Raw genomic sequence first — 16,128 nt, 5'->3', positions numbered from 1 at the left:
ATCTATTGCTCCAACTTCATATTTAGCTGTTTAAATAGTAAGCTTACTGCGCATTACTGATTTTGAATTGGGTTAGAAACTGTCTTCGGACTCTTGAGTGAACTGTGGTGAATTTCGCAGTATTTGAGGAGTCTGAAATTTAATGTAATTTGTTAAACACTTATCCAACTGATTAAAATCATGGTTAGAATTGACTTTTGAGGGGGATTGGGGAGAAATTGCAAAGATGAGCTAAATATTTATATAAAATAAAATATTTATATTATAAAGACTTCATAAAAATATATAAATGGACTGGAATAAACAATTTACATATTTTTCTGGGATTTGTAAAAATTAAATGAAGTTACTGTTACTCAGCCTTGAAATACAGACCAGTTTGAATTGTTTGGCTGTCATTTCTTGATGTTTGTAAATGGGAACATAAGGGCTGAAGGAACTTAGAATTCTGGGACTTGATCTGTATTAATTTTTAATAATCATGTGGTATTTGTTGAACTTAAAAAGATACACCATTTTTTAACTTACAGAATTCACTAATATACTGCTACTTCACAGGCAACATTCATTGTCCCTAATGTTTTTAAATTAGTTGCACCTACTTTTCTGGATTCTTTCAGACTTTTAAAGATGAGAAAAGACCTGCCACCTTACTCATCTGCCTGCTAGTGTAAGACCTCTCAACAATTTTATTTCTGCTGTCCTAGTTTTAAATTACTTGCACACGTGTGACCTCTCTTTTTCTTTGTTCAGTTTCACAAGAACTTTTGTTAACCCTGGCCACACTAAGAGGGAAATTCTATGTTTTGCTTGCCTTAAGAAAGTTTGTAACCTCAGTCCAACACGGACATATTTTTCACTGTGTTCCAGGACACTCTGCATTTGTACTGTGTATTGCGGAGATGTACTTGATTCCTTTCCATTGCTTTTTAAGCTAGCTTCAATTGATGATTGAAGTGATAGTTCAATGAGTTACAAAGCTAGATTTCTTCAATCCTGTCTATATCTTGCAAATCCAAAAATTCTCTTACAGTCACATTCTTGAGTACAAATATACCCTTGCTGTTGGTTTTAGCATAAAGATGTGACCTCTGTGATCTTCAGACACTTTTGTTGTTTAAGACTTACCAAATTTGAGTGGAGATTCAAAACCTCTGTTGAACATTCCAGTGTCTGGACTGCTAAAACTTTGATTCTTTCTGTGTCATTACTAGGGTTTAGAATTCATTTGAAGGTGTTCTTTCTGTTTCATTTTAGCATTAAAACCGGAGAAAAAAGTGTCTCTATTTTTAGCGCTCTGATTTTTCAGCTTTAAAACAGAAAAGAAAGATGTTATTGTTTCTGTTAACTGAAGTGAAACAAAAAGCAATTAAAGCCGGAACTTTGTGTACAGTCTGCCCTCCAATAGTACTTGGCGAAGTGTTAGAACGAGGATTTCTTCCAATGTTAATACTGTAAAGAATATGCATTGTTTATGGCATGCTGTGATGTATTTCTGCTGAACAAGGTGATACCAGAGGGGGATTAAATATGTTTCTGATTATGCATATGGGTAGGAAAACTTGAGAAGGTTTCTGATGCAGCCTCTTCTATAACCCATTGAAGGATTATGGAAAGACAGACAAGACACTCCTCAAAGGTGCACAGTAATAGCAGAGAAGTAATGGTTACAAATTGTGTAAGTGGAATTTTGATGGGACTTACGGGAAAGGAAATTCAGCATTAGAGTGATTAAGAATCACCGTCATTCGAGGTTTTCAGAAAAGGCAAGATCTGGAGAAGCCTGATAAAGCTTAGAAGTTACCACAGTTTTAAATGATAGGCAGGGTTGTTTGGCCTCCCTTTCCCGGTAGTGGATGACTTCTATTCTCTGTGTTGTTCAGAACTGTAGGTTATATATTTTATGGTGGCTAAACGCAATTTTAGGGGATCTTCTTGTGTGTATGCTTATCTGTGTTAGAGTGCTTGTAATAAGATAGGAAAAAAGCAAGTAGTGTAAATACCTTATTAGGACAGGCTTGTGTCTGTTTCTTTTGTCACTGTCATTGTATGAAAGTTTTCAGACTTAAAAAGAAAATTTTCATATAACATCATGACATTGTGTAAATGCCACATTTTGGCACCTTTACAAGAAGTTTGGAAGGATTTTGTTCTTTCCTAATGTATTTTATGGGAATTTTGTTTCCTTTCTTCCTCTTGTCAAGCACAGTTTTCTATTGTTAAGAACTCTAGTACAGACTTTGAGGAAGAGAGAAAGTGTAAGAAATATATATCTGGAAAGATCAAAAAACATCTGCTTCTGTAAACTGCTCTGTGCAAAACTTAGTCACAGACTTTGCAGCTTAAACTGTCAGGACTGAAAACAAATACTCAGCATCTTAGACCACTGTTCTAAATTTTTGTAGTCCAGATGCAGTTCAAGATCTTGGGTCTGAAATCTATCAGTCATTACGGAATTTATAAATTAGACAATATAACGTGAGGAGGGACAGAAACCATTCTTTCAAAAGCAGTTCAGAAAGCAATGTAATTCCAATTAGGTGCCATTTAAGGTAAATCCTGAGATTCAGAAATGTAATAATGCATAAATATTGCAATAAACCCCATTTTATAGTATAAACCATTAATGCAATTGCATATGTTTTGTTCTGCTGTGGTTTGATGGGTGCTTTTTTTATGCAGTGTGCTCAGCAAGAGAGATTTGTAGATTCCCCTCTTTTCTTAAAATAAAAAAGGTAAAAGTAGGTTGGTGGAAGAAGATGAATACATGGAGTAAACTTGCAGTTATTTATCATACTTTTTATCACCAAGGGATGTACAGACCATTATTATATTGAACTAGTATATAGCTCCAGTAGTTCTAAATTTTTAAAGTCTCTTTCTTCCTTTTCTTTGAACTTCTCCCCTCATTTTTCTCTTGAACCATGTAACTTTTCTTACGCTTGCCAAAATCATCTTCCTTTCTTGTCATCATCGTCTTTAAATTGAACTTGGTCTGTTTCTGTCTTGTCTGGTCTCTTCCCATCACAAACCCCTCTTTACCCACTTTTTCTTCTGTCTCATGCATTTACAACCTTTATTTAAGTTGAGCACAAATTTCAGTTCTTTTACAATCTAATCTCTTCACTTGCCTAAGTTCTAGTGACTTACAGCTGCTGTCATCCCAGAAAAGTTGAGACTACTGCAAGGTTTTGCTTACGATACCTTTACTGAAGGGTCAGTAAGAACAGTGAAGCTAAAGAAAGAGCAAAATTTCTTCTGTGATCTGTACTACATATAGATGGAATTGGTGTAGTTTCACTTTAAAATGACAGGAAAATTGGGAGAAGAGTAGGTTGTGTGTCACAGAATCATGAACTGTACCATGATCTTCGGAGTTATGATCTGTGGCTTATGAACATGGAGTATGGAAATGAGCCAGAAGATTTCTAGATTTTTACAAATTTTTTTTAGACTTTTCCAGTTTGTGAGAAGGTTATTTGTGTTCCAAAGTACCAGAGCGAAGTGAGTAAATATTTTTACCTCTTTTTCGCTCTTGGTGGACAAAATCCCCAAAAACCAGCTCTCTGTTGGGCTTTGTGAAGCTCAGGAAAGTATTTAGTAGGTGTAATTAATATTCAGAATTAAAACCACTGCATTTTCAAGTGCTGTAATAAGATACAAGCACTGTTCGTTTCAGAACTGTGATTGCTCTTCAGCAGCTTCTTCAGAGGGTGATTTTTGTGCTTGCAGTTGATGTTCCAAGTTGTTGAGCACCCAGATGGCAAAAGGTATTGAACATACTTTGTCTGGCTCAAACCTTTAATTTGTATAAATTAAAGAGTAATTGTACAGAAAGTGAATACTATTTATTTCTATTTCTCTATGTTGGTGAGCATTAGCAAGGAGGGCCTGTAGAAGTGAATGGATATTCCTTGACGTGTGTACATCAAACTTAGAATATTAAGCTATAAACTAGGCAGACTTCGCTGCATGTGTTTCACAAAGAAACATTTTTCCAGGGTTCTAGTAAACAGCACCATATCCCCAGGCTTCTGTATTGTATTTCATGTTTTAGTTTGTCTTACTCCAAATATGCAGGTAATTGTTATTTTTAGCAATTATTGGACTAAGTAACAGTAGCTCTTCTTGAAGAGGAGCTCCTGAGGCTATCTTGATATCCCAGGGAACTTTGGATTGCACTTTTGTCTTTGCAGAAAATGCTACAGCTATCCTGACATGAGAGAGACACTTTTCTACTTTATGTACTGTTAAAAAATTGGATGGAATTTAGGTTTAACTAGCAGAGTGGCAAGTTTATGATTCTTCTACCTGTTCTAGGTTATATGTCTCCACACCCATCTCCACTAGGAGCACCAGAGCACGTGTCCAGTCCAATGTCTGGAGGAGGTCCGACACCACCTCAGATGACTCCGAGTCAGCCAGGACCCATTATAGCAGGAGACCCACAAGTTATGAATCAGCCTAACAGAGGGCCTTCCCCCTTCAGCCCTGCACAGCTGCATCAGCTGCGGGCTCAAATTCTAGCATACAAAATGCTGGCGAGGGGTCAGCCCTTACCCGAAAACCTCCAGCTTGCTGTCCAGGGCAAGAGAACCCTGCCTGGCATTCAACAGCAGCAGCCTCCCAGTGCCTTCAACAGACAGCCTGGTAAGTGAATCTGTGGTAGGAATCATTGCTCAGATAATTCTCCAAGTTCTACCTGTGATAGATTAAGAAATGGGTGCTGTGCAGGGCTGTAATTTGGGACTGTATTTTGGCGTCAAAGTGAATAGCATGGCCTTTGGTATTAAGCTTGAGCAAGTGCATAAAACACATCTGTTATTAATAGGATATTGTCAAAACTGCAATAGAAGTTATTTCACTGTGCAGTAGTGTCTGTCCTGATATGCTTGGCAGTTTTTGAATGTTAATTGTACTTCACTGATAGCAATTACCCTTGTTTTTCTGAGTAAATTTCTAGTCTCCTGTTGCTATGCAGGAAAGTAGATAAATAATCTGGATCAAGTTGATTGATGATTTAGGTTGTTGAAAATAAACCATGTAGAGTGTGCTGTTAAGTGAAAAACATAAGGAAAAGGAAGTGTACTTACTTTTTTCTCACAATGGTAGTAGATGTTGCAGTAAGGTAAGCAAGCACATTTTGGTCGTAAGAAAACTGTGTTATATTAAACACCCTGCACCTGTAGTTTCTGAACACTTCCATTACTGAGTTTGCATTAGAATTGAGAGTTAAGATGGTACTATTTTCTTAGGTTTTAATAATGTCACTGTTCTCTTTATTTTGGTGAATATGGCAACTCAAACAGTTGTTTTTTTTCATGAAACATGATTTTGATACACTTCATTAGGTGTATGTATTAACAGTAAAGCCCACTTAAATCCTTATTTTGTGAAGAAATATACTACTTGCCTGAATAGACTAGCATGCTAGGAAACAATGATTTTTGAATCTTGGAAATGCTTTGCGTCTTAGCAAATTTATTTCCTCTGTCAAATTGCAGGTATTGGGTTACATGCAATGAGTGGTGCTGCAACTGGACCAGGGCCTGCTCCAGGGATGCCTGGACATACAGCTGCCATTACCCCTAAAACTTGGACTGAAGGTATAGTGGACAAAAGACGTGGGGAAAAGTGAAAAAGGAAAGTAAAAAGCTGTGCAGAAAAGTCGTATTGAAGATTTTAATCAAGGAGAGTCTAACCTTTTATTAATTTGGGAAAGACCCACATAAAATTACTTCAATTTTTAGACAGACTGAACATGAAGCACCTTTTTGTAATCAGAACAAGATACGTAAGTTTTCTGAGGGACACACATAAAACTTAAGTTATGTTCTGAGCATGCTTAATTGTAGCAAGCTTGTCTTTCACCTTTGCTACTGTAAACAAAAGTTTTCAAATCATGGTAGAATTACGCTGTTTCCTTTTGCTTGTTTTGTTCTTTTGGAATCGAATAGCTTTGAATGATCAGTGTAGTCTTTGAGGTCAATGAACAGTGTAACTTCTTTCCCCATGTCTTCAAATTTTTTGTCATTCATTGTTCAGTCATTCAACTTCTCAGATTCCCTGAGAACTGAGGTTGCACAGAGGCTTTTGATTGGCTTGCTTTTTTCTCTTTTTATAAGCTGAAATGCAGTGTTGCTAAATACAGAATCTACAGCTTGTGCTCAAGTTCCTTTTCTGGAGTTTGATGCAGATGTGTGAATGACAAATGGTGATCTCTATAGATTTCAGGATGTTGGTTTTGAATTAAGGTTGATTACAAGGTTGCAGGTGTACTTTGTAGCTGTTTTCCCTAGCTTAAGTAACTATGACTCTTCAGACAATTAAGTGGCATCTTTATTTTAGCAATGTATGTTATTAGTGAATTCATGAACATCTGAATGTATGGGTAACTTGTCATAATGAAATACTGAAATCTATGACCCTTAGGGACTGTAAATGACAGGTACTATTTGCTTGTTAATGGAGGTGTTGCTTTTCAAGATGATTAGAATAATTGAGTTCCTGATATTTGAAAGAAATACAATTAATGGGAGATCATAATGGAACAAAAGCTATTTATATCTGGCAGATATTTATCAATACAGTTGTAAAAATTTTCATGTGGTTATCAAGTTCTGATAGAGGTCTAAAATCAGACCTACTTCTTCTTGTTGTCAGGTTGGGGTTATAGATGCTTTCTTCTAACTAGTGCAAGGATAGTGAACAAGAGGTAGAATGAGGTCTTGGATTTGCAGGAAGTCAGTTCTACAGCTGTTTTGTTTCTTGTAACATTAGAATTAAAAGTCCACAGGAATAGCAAAAGAAATGGCATTCATCATAAAGTTTCATGCGTTTTGTTTTTCTTTCGGCCATTTCTTGCAATGTATGGTATACTTGCATTTTAGTATGTCTGTTTCAAAAACCAGTGTAGTCTCAATGTCCCTTTTGTGGTGATTTTGAATGTTTACCTTACCTTCATGTCCTGTGTTCAAGATTTTCTTCCTGCTTTCCATATTTCGTGTTATGAGTCAGTAGCGTTTATGTTTCAGGCCAAGCCCCAGATATGAATGTCTCCAATGCACAACAAAAGCTTCCAGCGCCAGCTCCTAGTGGGAGGCCATCTCCTGCTCCCCCTGCCAACCAGCCTGCTGCCACCATGCCTGGGCCCTCTGTACCACAGCCCCCACCTGGACAACCTTCACCCATTGTCCAGCTGCAGCAAAAGCAGAACCGCATCAGCCCTATCCAGAAGCCACAAGGATTGGATCCTGTTGAAATACTCCAAGAACGTGAATATAGGTAAAAATGAAAAACAAGATTAAAATGATTTTCACATCCTTAACTGGAACTCCTTGCTGCTGTAGTGGTAACAGTCTAAACAAAGTTTCCAGAGAAAAGCTGTGTTACCAAGAAGTGCACAAACATCGAACCAAACAGTTATTTAATTCTACCTCAAATTATGAACTAGTAAAGCATGCTGGCAGTATCATTGCAAACCATTTAAGTTTAAAACAGGCTCAAGGGCTCTGCTGAGTTAGTGTATTACTTGGATCTTGCAAACACTGAAAGTTAGGGAAATCAAAATCCTTGTAGTATGCAGAGAAACTAATTTAGTGCACAAGATTTTCAATATTATAAACAAAGGGAAGTTAGAAGAAAACAGAGAGGGTCAAAAGGCTGGAGTTAGTAGCCACAGCAAACCCACATTTTATTAGTATGATGGATTTGGCTGGACAACTGAAGAGTGGAGAGAATAAGAAAGTCACAGGCAAGATTAAAAAAAAATTGTACCAGGAAGCATGATTTTCAGAAATTGCCTCCTGAGTGTTCTGTTTAGATGATGAAGTGTATTTCTTACAAAGTGTAGGGCAGAACATTTGGAGTTAGAAAGAGACTTCTTCACTCTTCATCATCAAGCCTGTTTAACAACTGACCTTGAGAATCTCCCAGGCAGCAGAAGGATTTTGACCTGCACCTAACATATGTTCCTGATGATTATCAGAGGGAAGTAATTGCACTCAGAATATTACCTGTTTTGGACTAATGATGCATCTTGCATTGTTACTTTGAGTTTGTAGAGGAAGGTAGCCAAGAGGGATGGTGATCTCATGGAAAACTGGTTTAATGATTTTTGCTTTATGAAGGTAAAACACCATGAAGCATTTTAGGGTGTGATGCCATGCCCAGAATTCAGGCCTTGATTACAGAAAAGCTCTTATATTTTGTATCTAGTATTGCTTAAGTAGTTCTGTCAGTGCGTTCTTGTTGTCATTCTGCCAGTCTTATCCATGTTCCCTAGGACTGAATGGCTGTAACGGTTTCAGCATGAGCAATCACTACTTTCCAGCATCTTTTTCAGAAAGCTTGTAGAACACATCATTTTATGGTTTCACAGTTATTCTGACAGAAGAATTGTAACACTAACTTCATCCAAGAATCATATAGCCCAGTATGATGTAACCTTTTCTGCATCAATTAACCTCAAATTGTTACTCCTCATGTGTTTTCGCCCTGCTGTGTTGCACTCTTTGTGCCAAGCTATTATGTCTTAGTGTTCATAAACAGAGAAGAGTGAGGAGTGACAAAAAATAACGCTGATGCTTTTTCTAATTTAGAGAACCAGTTACAGATGCATCATATCTGTTAGGTTCTAAATACAATGATGTTCTTCGCAGAGCAAGAGGAAAGCTTGATAGGGATTCTGCAGCCAGAAGGGTTTTATATATATTTTTTTTTTTTAATCCTAGAACATAGATGAAAGATCCAAGCTTTTTTAATGTTGAACATTACTGGTATTTGATTTTGCATTGAATTCCAGAATATGTAGAACTCCTGGAAATCTTTTAATTAATTAAAACTGTATAAATAACATCAGACAAAAGTTTTGAAAAAAGCAGTTTGACAGCTTCTGTGGTTTGAATGGTGCTGGATTTAGCTTTAATATAGGCAAGTTTAATTCAGAAACATGCATTCGCAATTTGTTAATAAAAATTGAGTAGAAAAAAAGCCAAAATAAACATCCTTATCCCAAAACCACTGAGATTAGTGAAAGCTTTATGAAACAGTTGGCTCTTGAGATCTCACACTAAACCCTTTTAATAAAGGGGCATTATACTTTGAAAACCATTTGAATTACAGGTGGATCTCTGCATCCCTGTGGTCCTCCATGGGCTACAGGGGCACAGCTGCTTCGCCATGTTGTTCACTGTGGGCTGCAGGGGAATCTTAGCTCTGCTGCCTCTAACGCCTCCTGCCCCTCCTTCTCCACTGATCTTCGTGTCTGTTTGTTCCTCTCACACATTCTCACCCTGTTCGTCTGTGGCCACGATTAGATGGGCCCAGTAACTTTTTTTTTTTCCCTTCTTAACTCTGTTATCACAGAGGCATTACCAGCATTTTTAATTGGCTCAGCCTTGTCCAGCAGAGGGTCGGTCCTGGAGCTGGCTGGCATTGGCTCTGCTGGACAAAGGGAAAACCTCTGGCAGCTTCTCTCAGAAGCCAGTGCTGTAGCCCCCCTGCTAGCAACACCTAGCCACGCAAATCCAATACAATGTTTTTATAAAACTCTCCTTAATGCTTTCTTCAAACTAAAGTGCAGCTTTTTAATCTCATTGAGGGGCTGTCTTAAAGATAATAATGTCTATGATTTAAAGTTGTTCTATTATGTTGAAAGGCTTTTTCCACCTTCTCATTCTCGTTGCTAATTAAAAAATAATACACTTGGTAATGTCCTACAGATTATACATGGTTTCTTTCTGTTACCTGCAGAGTATCTTCTTAGGTATCTTCTTGGTTTACGGCATGGCATCCATGCCAGACAGGTTTGAATGTACAGCCATAACCTCTGCTATTGACCCAAGTTAATGAGGAATGGGTGTGCATCACTTGTTTTGCAGAGAGATCTCTCTGTACATTCAGAAGATAAAAGAAGATAAATTGCTGAACTGCGAAGATTAATTTATTACATCCTTTAAGTGGTGGTATGATATCCTCCAAGTGATTGTAAAAAGATCTAGAAAACCTTTTTCTTTGGATTCTCTTTACCTAACAGCTGTTAGCATTTTTCCATGAAGATACCATCAGTACAACAAACTGCGGTCATTTTCTTTAAAGACTAGAAGGTGGCTGTGGTGAGAGATAGCTCAAGCAGTTCTTGCATTTACTTGGGTTGGAATTCTTTCAAAAATCTTACTGACTACTGAAGAAAACATTATTACCATTACTCTACTAGTACTGTAGGCAATACGTGTAAATAGTACTTCTATGAAAATATGAAATTAAACTTCAAAATTTTTTTTTTTTTTTGGTTCATATATAACCCATCTGGTTGTCATTTCTTTATTCTTCTATATCTGTACTGTAGATTTTCATTAGTATTTCAACTTCTTTTATGCTGGGCTTTCTTTAAATAGAGAATTGATCTGAGTTACAATAAAAGTTTTCTGAGGTAATACCTCTACTGACTTAGAAGTTTTGTTGTTCCTATACCTTCCCTCTGACTGGGTTATTAAAGGGTGGATAATCACCCGCCAAAGCATTGAACTGTCATTGTTTGTAGCTCAGTGCATTTCAATGTATGAAGGAAAACAGTTGAAAGAAAAGTGATCCTGGATATACTAATCTGCCCTGTAATTTAATGATAAAATTTCAAGTGCATTTATTTCTGATCCACTTTTTTATAAACTCAAGTTGAGAAAAACAAAATTATTAGCAGTGAAGTGTGTTTTATATGGGAGTGGACTGCATGATGTGTTGATGGTACATAATAAGCATACTCTGTGAGCTTTGATTATGTTTAGACATATCTCAAGAAACATGTATATTTGGATTTTTGTTGCAAATTTTAATAATAGCAATGTAAAGACCAACCCACCTTTGGCAATTGCTTGAACTTTATTGTGTAAACTTTTACATCAGCAAGCACTTCTGTATGTTTTATACCTGAAGTTAAAGAAACAAACCAATTCTGACATAACTAGTAAGTCAACATTTCACTAAGTGTTTATTTGGAAGTGGTTCTTACAGTCAGTTAGCTAAAACCATGAGGTACCTCAGGGAGAGCCTGGATTAACTTTTTGTGCTCATCCTCATGTGTAGTACAAGAAAGAACACTCATTGGTAACAAGAATGGAAAAAGAAATTGAAAATATGTTCAGTATTCAGTTGTTTTAATAAGTTCACAACTCAAAGATTCGGAAAGGTTGTGACTGCTCCCTTAAGGTTTCGTTAAAGTCAGGGAAACTGGGATTTGGCTATAACTGTTTTGTAGGTGATTGTTTCAGGAGAAGCACTACAGCTATTTGGAAAGGGAAAAAGAATAATAAATAATCCTTGAGATGCAGGACTGCATCCATGTGTGGGTCAGTGACAGGTAGAGCATGTGATATAGAACAGCTTGGCTGCTTTTTCGTATGAATGTACACTAGTACCTCTCTCCATGAAACCACTTAATTCTCAAGATTTTACATCCTTAGGTGAACTAGAATATCTTCTTACTAACTGGAATGCCCAGTTGTGCAAAATGTGAACTTTTTTTAGTGTAGTATATAAACTGGAAATAAGAAAATAAGGCAATGTCATTTTCTCAATGAAGACTTTTCCTGCAGGAATAATGAACTTTCCTGGACCGAGACAAGCATTTTCAACTTTGAATGAAACTCTCTCTAATTAAGAAATAACTCTTCTTGATTTGCTTTTCAGTTTGTATGACAAACATTACTTACCTGATTCTGCTTCCATTTTTTGCTCTCTTGAAGACACCAAGATAGTCTTCTGCAGTAATGCAGCATTACATCCTATTTGTTGTTCCAAGAACTTTAGAATTCTTCTGGTAACATTAAAATTGGAAAAAATCAAGTTCTGTCTTTCTTGTCTATTACTCTTTTTTTTCTCTCTCTCTTGAATTTGCAAATGAATGCAAAATGAATTTCTAAAGGAAGAGTGAAGTACAATTTGATTTACAGTAGCAGCTATATAACTGTGAATACTTTATGAACAAACTTACTTTGTCAATAAAATAAAGAGGTGGAATTCCAGTATTAAGGCAAGTACTGTCCATGTAATCGCTGACTACACTGCGTAAAAATAACACCCATCAAAGAAGCTTGAAAGCAGAATCCCAAATAGCATGTGTAAAATAGAATTCCCAAGTTTATTTTCATGTGTCTAGTTTTAATTGAAAAGAAAGGCCAAGGGACATTTTGATCACTTGAAAATTTATTTTCAAAGTGGGAAAAGATACCCAGTGTCATCTCTGCAAAAGCCTGTTAGTTCAGGAAAAAAAACAGAAAAAGACATGTAAATGCCTGTGTTAAATTGACTATTTTTAGTATATAATTTTAGTAACGGCTTTCAGATTTCTTTTGGTGTCTTACTCAGTTTTCTGGTTTTGTAGGCTTCAGGCTCGAATTGCTCACAGAATCCAGGAACTGGAGAACTTGCCTGGTTCTCTGCCCCCTGATCTGCGAACCAAAGCTACAGTGGAGTTGAAGGCACTTAGGTTACTGAATTTCCAGCGCCAGGTAATGCAATTTACTTGAGGAAAATTTTCATAGCAGTCACAAGCAAACATGTTCATGCAGCAAAGAGTAAACTGGAAAGAGATTTTGCAGCAGTGCAAACTGAAAGCAGATTCTGCATGAGAGCTAACAACGAAAAAGCAAGTCACAGGAATGTTAGATTTTATTCTGTTTTGGTAATAAAAATGTGCAGGTGTTACTTTTGCTCCTTGCTTTATCTTCCAGTCTAGAATGTGACCATAGAACTGCATCTTTCATAATGAACATGGCATTGGCACAAAGACAAAACAAGGGCTGGACAGGCTGCAAGCTGATTCTCAGCACAGATCTTTTCAACAGATACCTCTTCCTAGACATATTTTGTATTTCCACAAGTCCCCTTGTTTTAATAAGAGTTGTATGTTGGTGTTTTGTGATGTATTTTTCTGATCCATTTTTGGGATTTCCACTGTGGCACAGATGTTGAAAATGAAATAACAGGTTCATACATAAGATTTAAGTTGAATGTTGAGTGCCTATATCAGCAAATGAATCTCAGAAAAGGAATCACACTGCCAGACTGTTACAGGCCTCTTGCCATTGGCTTTTACAGCTAGTTTGGAAGAGCAAAGATGCAATTTGGCAGGTCAAGAAAATTACTTCCTGACAAAAGCTTTGGCAGTAATTGTGCCATGATGTCCAAGTCTTCCTTCCTTCTACCCTTGGCACTCCTTTGTAATGAAGTTTTGTCAGAGGTCAGATGAAAAGCAGCAGGCTCTCCCTGCTGTACTGCTGGGACTATGGCAATACTGTTCCAAGCTTTTAACATTTACTTCTCCCACCTATCTTCTGTACAGCTGGCAATGAAACGAGTTGTCGGTTACATTCAGGTCCAGCACTAGAAAATGCGTTATGTATGAGGTCCATTTGCGTTTTATTTTGATGGTGTAACATCTTGGCTGGGCCCTTTTATTGCAGCAGGACAGTTGTTACCAGCATCTTGTAAAGAAGGAAGAAATTATGATCGAAAGTGATTAACACTTTTGACCATTCTGTGAAGGTTTAGGATTTGTTTAGGGTAAGAGATGTAGTTGTTGCTATATAAATACTGTATCTTTTCAGAGCTATAATGAAAAGGAAGGAGGAGGCTGGGATGTATTTTGAACTGTTTACTGTTTTACTCTGCCATAACAGTGTTTAAAATTGTTTTATTAAAAGCTATTATATTTTTTTGAGTGATTGTTTTTTTCCCCCCTCCCTCCACTGGTAGCTAAGACAAGAGGTGGTAGCCTGCATGCGTCGTGACACAACACTGGAGACAGCACTGAACTCTAAAGCCTACAAACGAAGCAAGCGCCAGACTTTGAGAGAGGCTCGTATGACAGAAAAGCTTGAGAAACAGCAGAAGATAGAACAGGAGAGGAAGCGTAGGCAGAAGCACCAGGTATTTTAACCTGTTAGGTGTTTGCCCCAGACAGATATGCACCTTACTTTGCTGGGCAGATCTTCTCTTTTACATATTTTATTTATCTTTGGAGTTCTTCTGATTAAAAAACTCCCAAGTGGTGTGATACGTAATTATAAGGCTTTAAGACTAGAACTCCTGTATTCCTGATTCCAAATCCTTGCTATGTCAGAGTGCCTGCACTAACTTGATTCTCTTTCTAGGAGTACCTGAATAGCATATTGCAGCATGCTAAAGATTTTAAAGAGTACCACCGGTCAGTCGCTGGGAAAATTCAGAAACTTTCTAAAGCCGTGGCAACTTGGCATGCCAACACTGAACGTGAGCAGAAAAAAGAAACTGAGAGAATTGAGAAAGAAAGAATGAGGAGACTAATGGTAAGAAGTAGAAGAAGGAATGTGGTTATTTTAGTTAACGTTACATACTGTATTCTTTTAATATCCTTCTATACTATCTCAGGCACCCCCATGTGTTTCCTTTGCGAAGTACTCTGTAATGAAAAAGATATAAATCCCAAACTATTACAGTTTGTTATGTATGTTTCTGTTAATGTAGTGAGTGTGATACTGTTCAATTTAACCTATTGCTCCTTCTTTTTTAAGGTTTTTGTGTAGGAATAATTGGGGATTGTTTACTGGCGTGAAAACTTAGCACGGCCACTTCTGAATAACAGCAACTTAATCTTATTAACTTCATATACTAATACTGTTGTATAATTGCAGGGCTATTGGTCCATTTTACAAATAATGGGCTTTGATTTATTTCTAGGTGTATAGTTTTGAAGATTTTGAATTACTACCTTGTTCATGGCATTATTCCACAATTTTTATGTACAGTTGATTCCACATATGAAATACATAGCAATAGTGCGTGTATCTTGAGAATGAATAGCAGTCAGTTCTACCCATGTAATGCTTCGGACCACACTCCTTACTACTTCATGGTTTTTTCTTCCCTATACCCTCACAGTATCAGCTGTATCATTCTAACAACAGAGTAAAATGGGTTTATGTATTGATGCCATGAAGATTTTTTGCCTTTTCTTTTATACCCTTGTTACACCTTTTTTACAACTTCTGTGTTCTTAGTGCTTTTTGCCTACATTCTTGGACTTGTTTGTCAAACTGAGAGACTAAACAATTTAGGAGCTTTGTTGTTACGGATCAGAAAGCCCCAGACCCCAAGGTCCTCTCCAGAACACATTCTATAAACTAAGATAGAACCATCCAGGGGAGGGCTCCTTGGGGAGGGGGGCTCACTTGAACCTCTCATTGGGGAATCTTTGATAGGCACACTGATTAGTGAAACCTATAATGTTATACCTGATCTTTTGAGGGTGTGCTTATTGCAGTGTGCATTTCGGTGCATATGACCTGGATGTGTGCACCTAAGGATCCTTAAAATAAATACTAAGGTAAAATCTCTTTATCCCTTCTAACCGTGTATGACTCTTGATTTTAAGACCAGGAAAAGGCATCAGTATAACCACGTCTCTTCAGAATGCTGTGGAGCCAGTCAGGGGGCTGCCTACATTTCAGGAATTAAAATAATTCTGGAATTTGAAGCGTAGGCAGATCAGTGCATACGTACACGTATGTCAGTGACTTGGGGTAGAAAAAATTCTTCAAAGCGTTGGTTGACGTTTTATTAACATTTCACCAACACAGAATGAAAGGAAATTGACAAGCTTACTTTGTAACCTGCTGACAAAAAGCAGTAAGTATCTAATAGAGGTGTAGAGATAAATGCTAGTTCCTGTCCAGAATCTATTCCCACCATGAATATGAGCTGAACAGTTTGGTTTTAAAGTTAAAAAATGAAATGCAGAAAAAGTTAAATGTAACAATGATAGAAACTTGGAAATAAAAGCTTGTGTAAAGTGTAAATTAAGAACTTGCATAAGAGAATAACAAATGTGTAGGCCCTAGGGCATTTCTCAAAATTACATAGTAATCAGTATTACAGAGCTTTTTTATAGTTGGGGATAATCATCAGCAGTTTGTCTAACCTAGCTTGTAAAAATGTTAATTATTAGCAAAAAAGGAGCTGATTTTAAATAAAAGCAATACTGACATTTGGAAAATATTTTTGTATCTTGTGAAGTTCAGCTTATGTTAAATTGAATATGCAGTGTGATAAGTAATGAAGATGTCCACTGCTGAAAAGTATGAAGTAGATTTG

At 37.0% G+C, this 16,128-nt stretch overlaps 1 protein-coding gene across 5 annotated transcripts in view; it reads left to right on the top strand.

Moving 5' to 3' along the window:
- The window catches only part of SMARCA2 (SWI/SNF related, matrix associated, actin dependent regulator of chromatin, subfamily a, member 2), a 121,016-nt gene that overhangs the window by 27,104 nt on the left and 77,784 nt on the right, over positions 1-16,128 (top strand). For all 5 annotated transcript variants that reach the window (XM_048291939.1, XM_048291936.1, XM_048291938.1 and 2 more), the window contains 6 exons: positions 4,321-4,650; positions 5,505-5,606; positions 7,035-7,284; positions 12,380-12,506; positions 13,753-13,926; positions 14,151-14,324. In XM_048291939.1, coding sequence (XP_048147896.1) covers positions 4,321-4,650; positions 5,505-5,606; positions 7,035-7,284; positions 12,380-12,506; positions 13,753-13,926; positions 14,151-14,324 — 1,157 coding nt within the window. The remainder of the gene's footprint in view (positions 1-4,320; positions 4,651-5,504; positions 5,607-7,034; positions 7,285-12,379; positions 12,507-13,752; positions 13,927-14,150; positions 14,325-16,128) is intronic.

The sequence above is a fragment of the Corvus hawaiiensis genome, chromosome Z (genome assembly GCF_020740725.1).
Source record: "Corvus hawaiiensis isolate bCorHaw1 chromosome Z, bCorHaw1.pri.cur, whole genome shotgun sequence".
NCBI lineage: Eukaryota > Metazoa > Chordata > Aves > Passeriformes > Corvidae > Corvus > Corvus hawaiiensis.
This window is presented reverse-complemented; position numbering and strand designations above follow the sequence as displayed.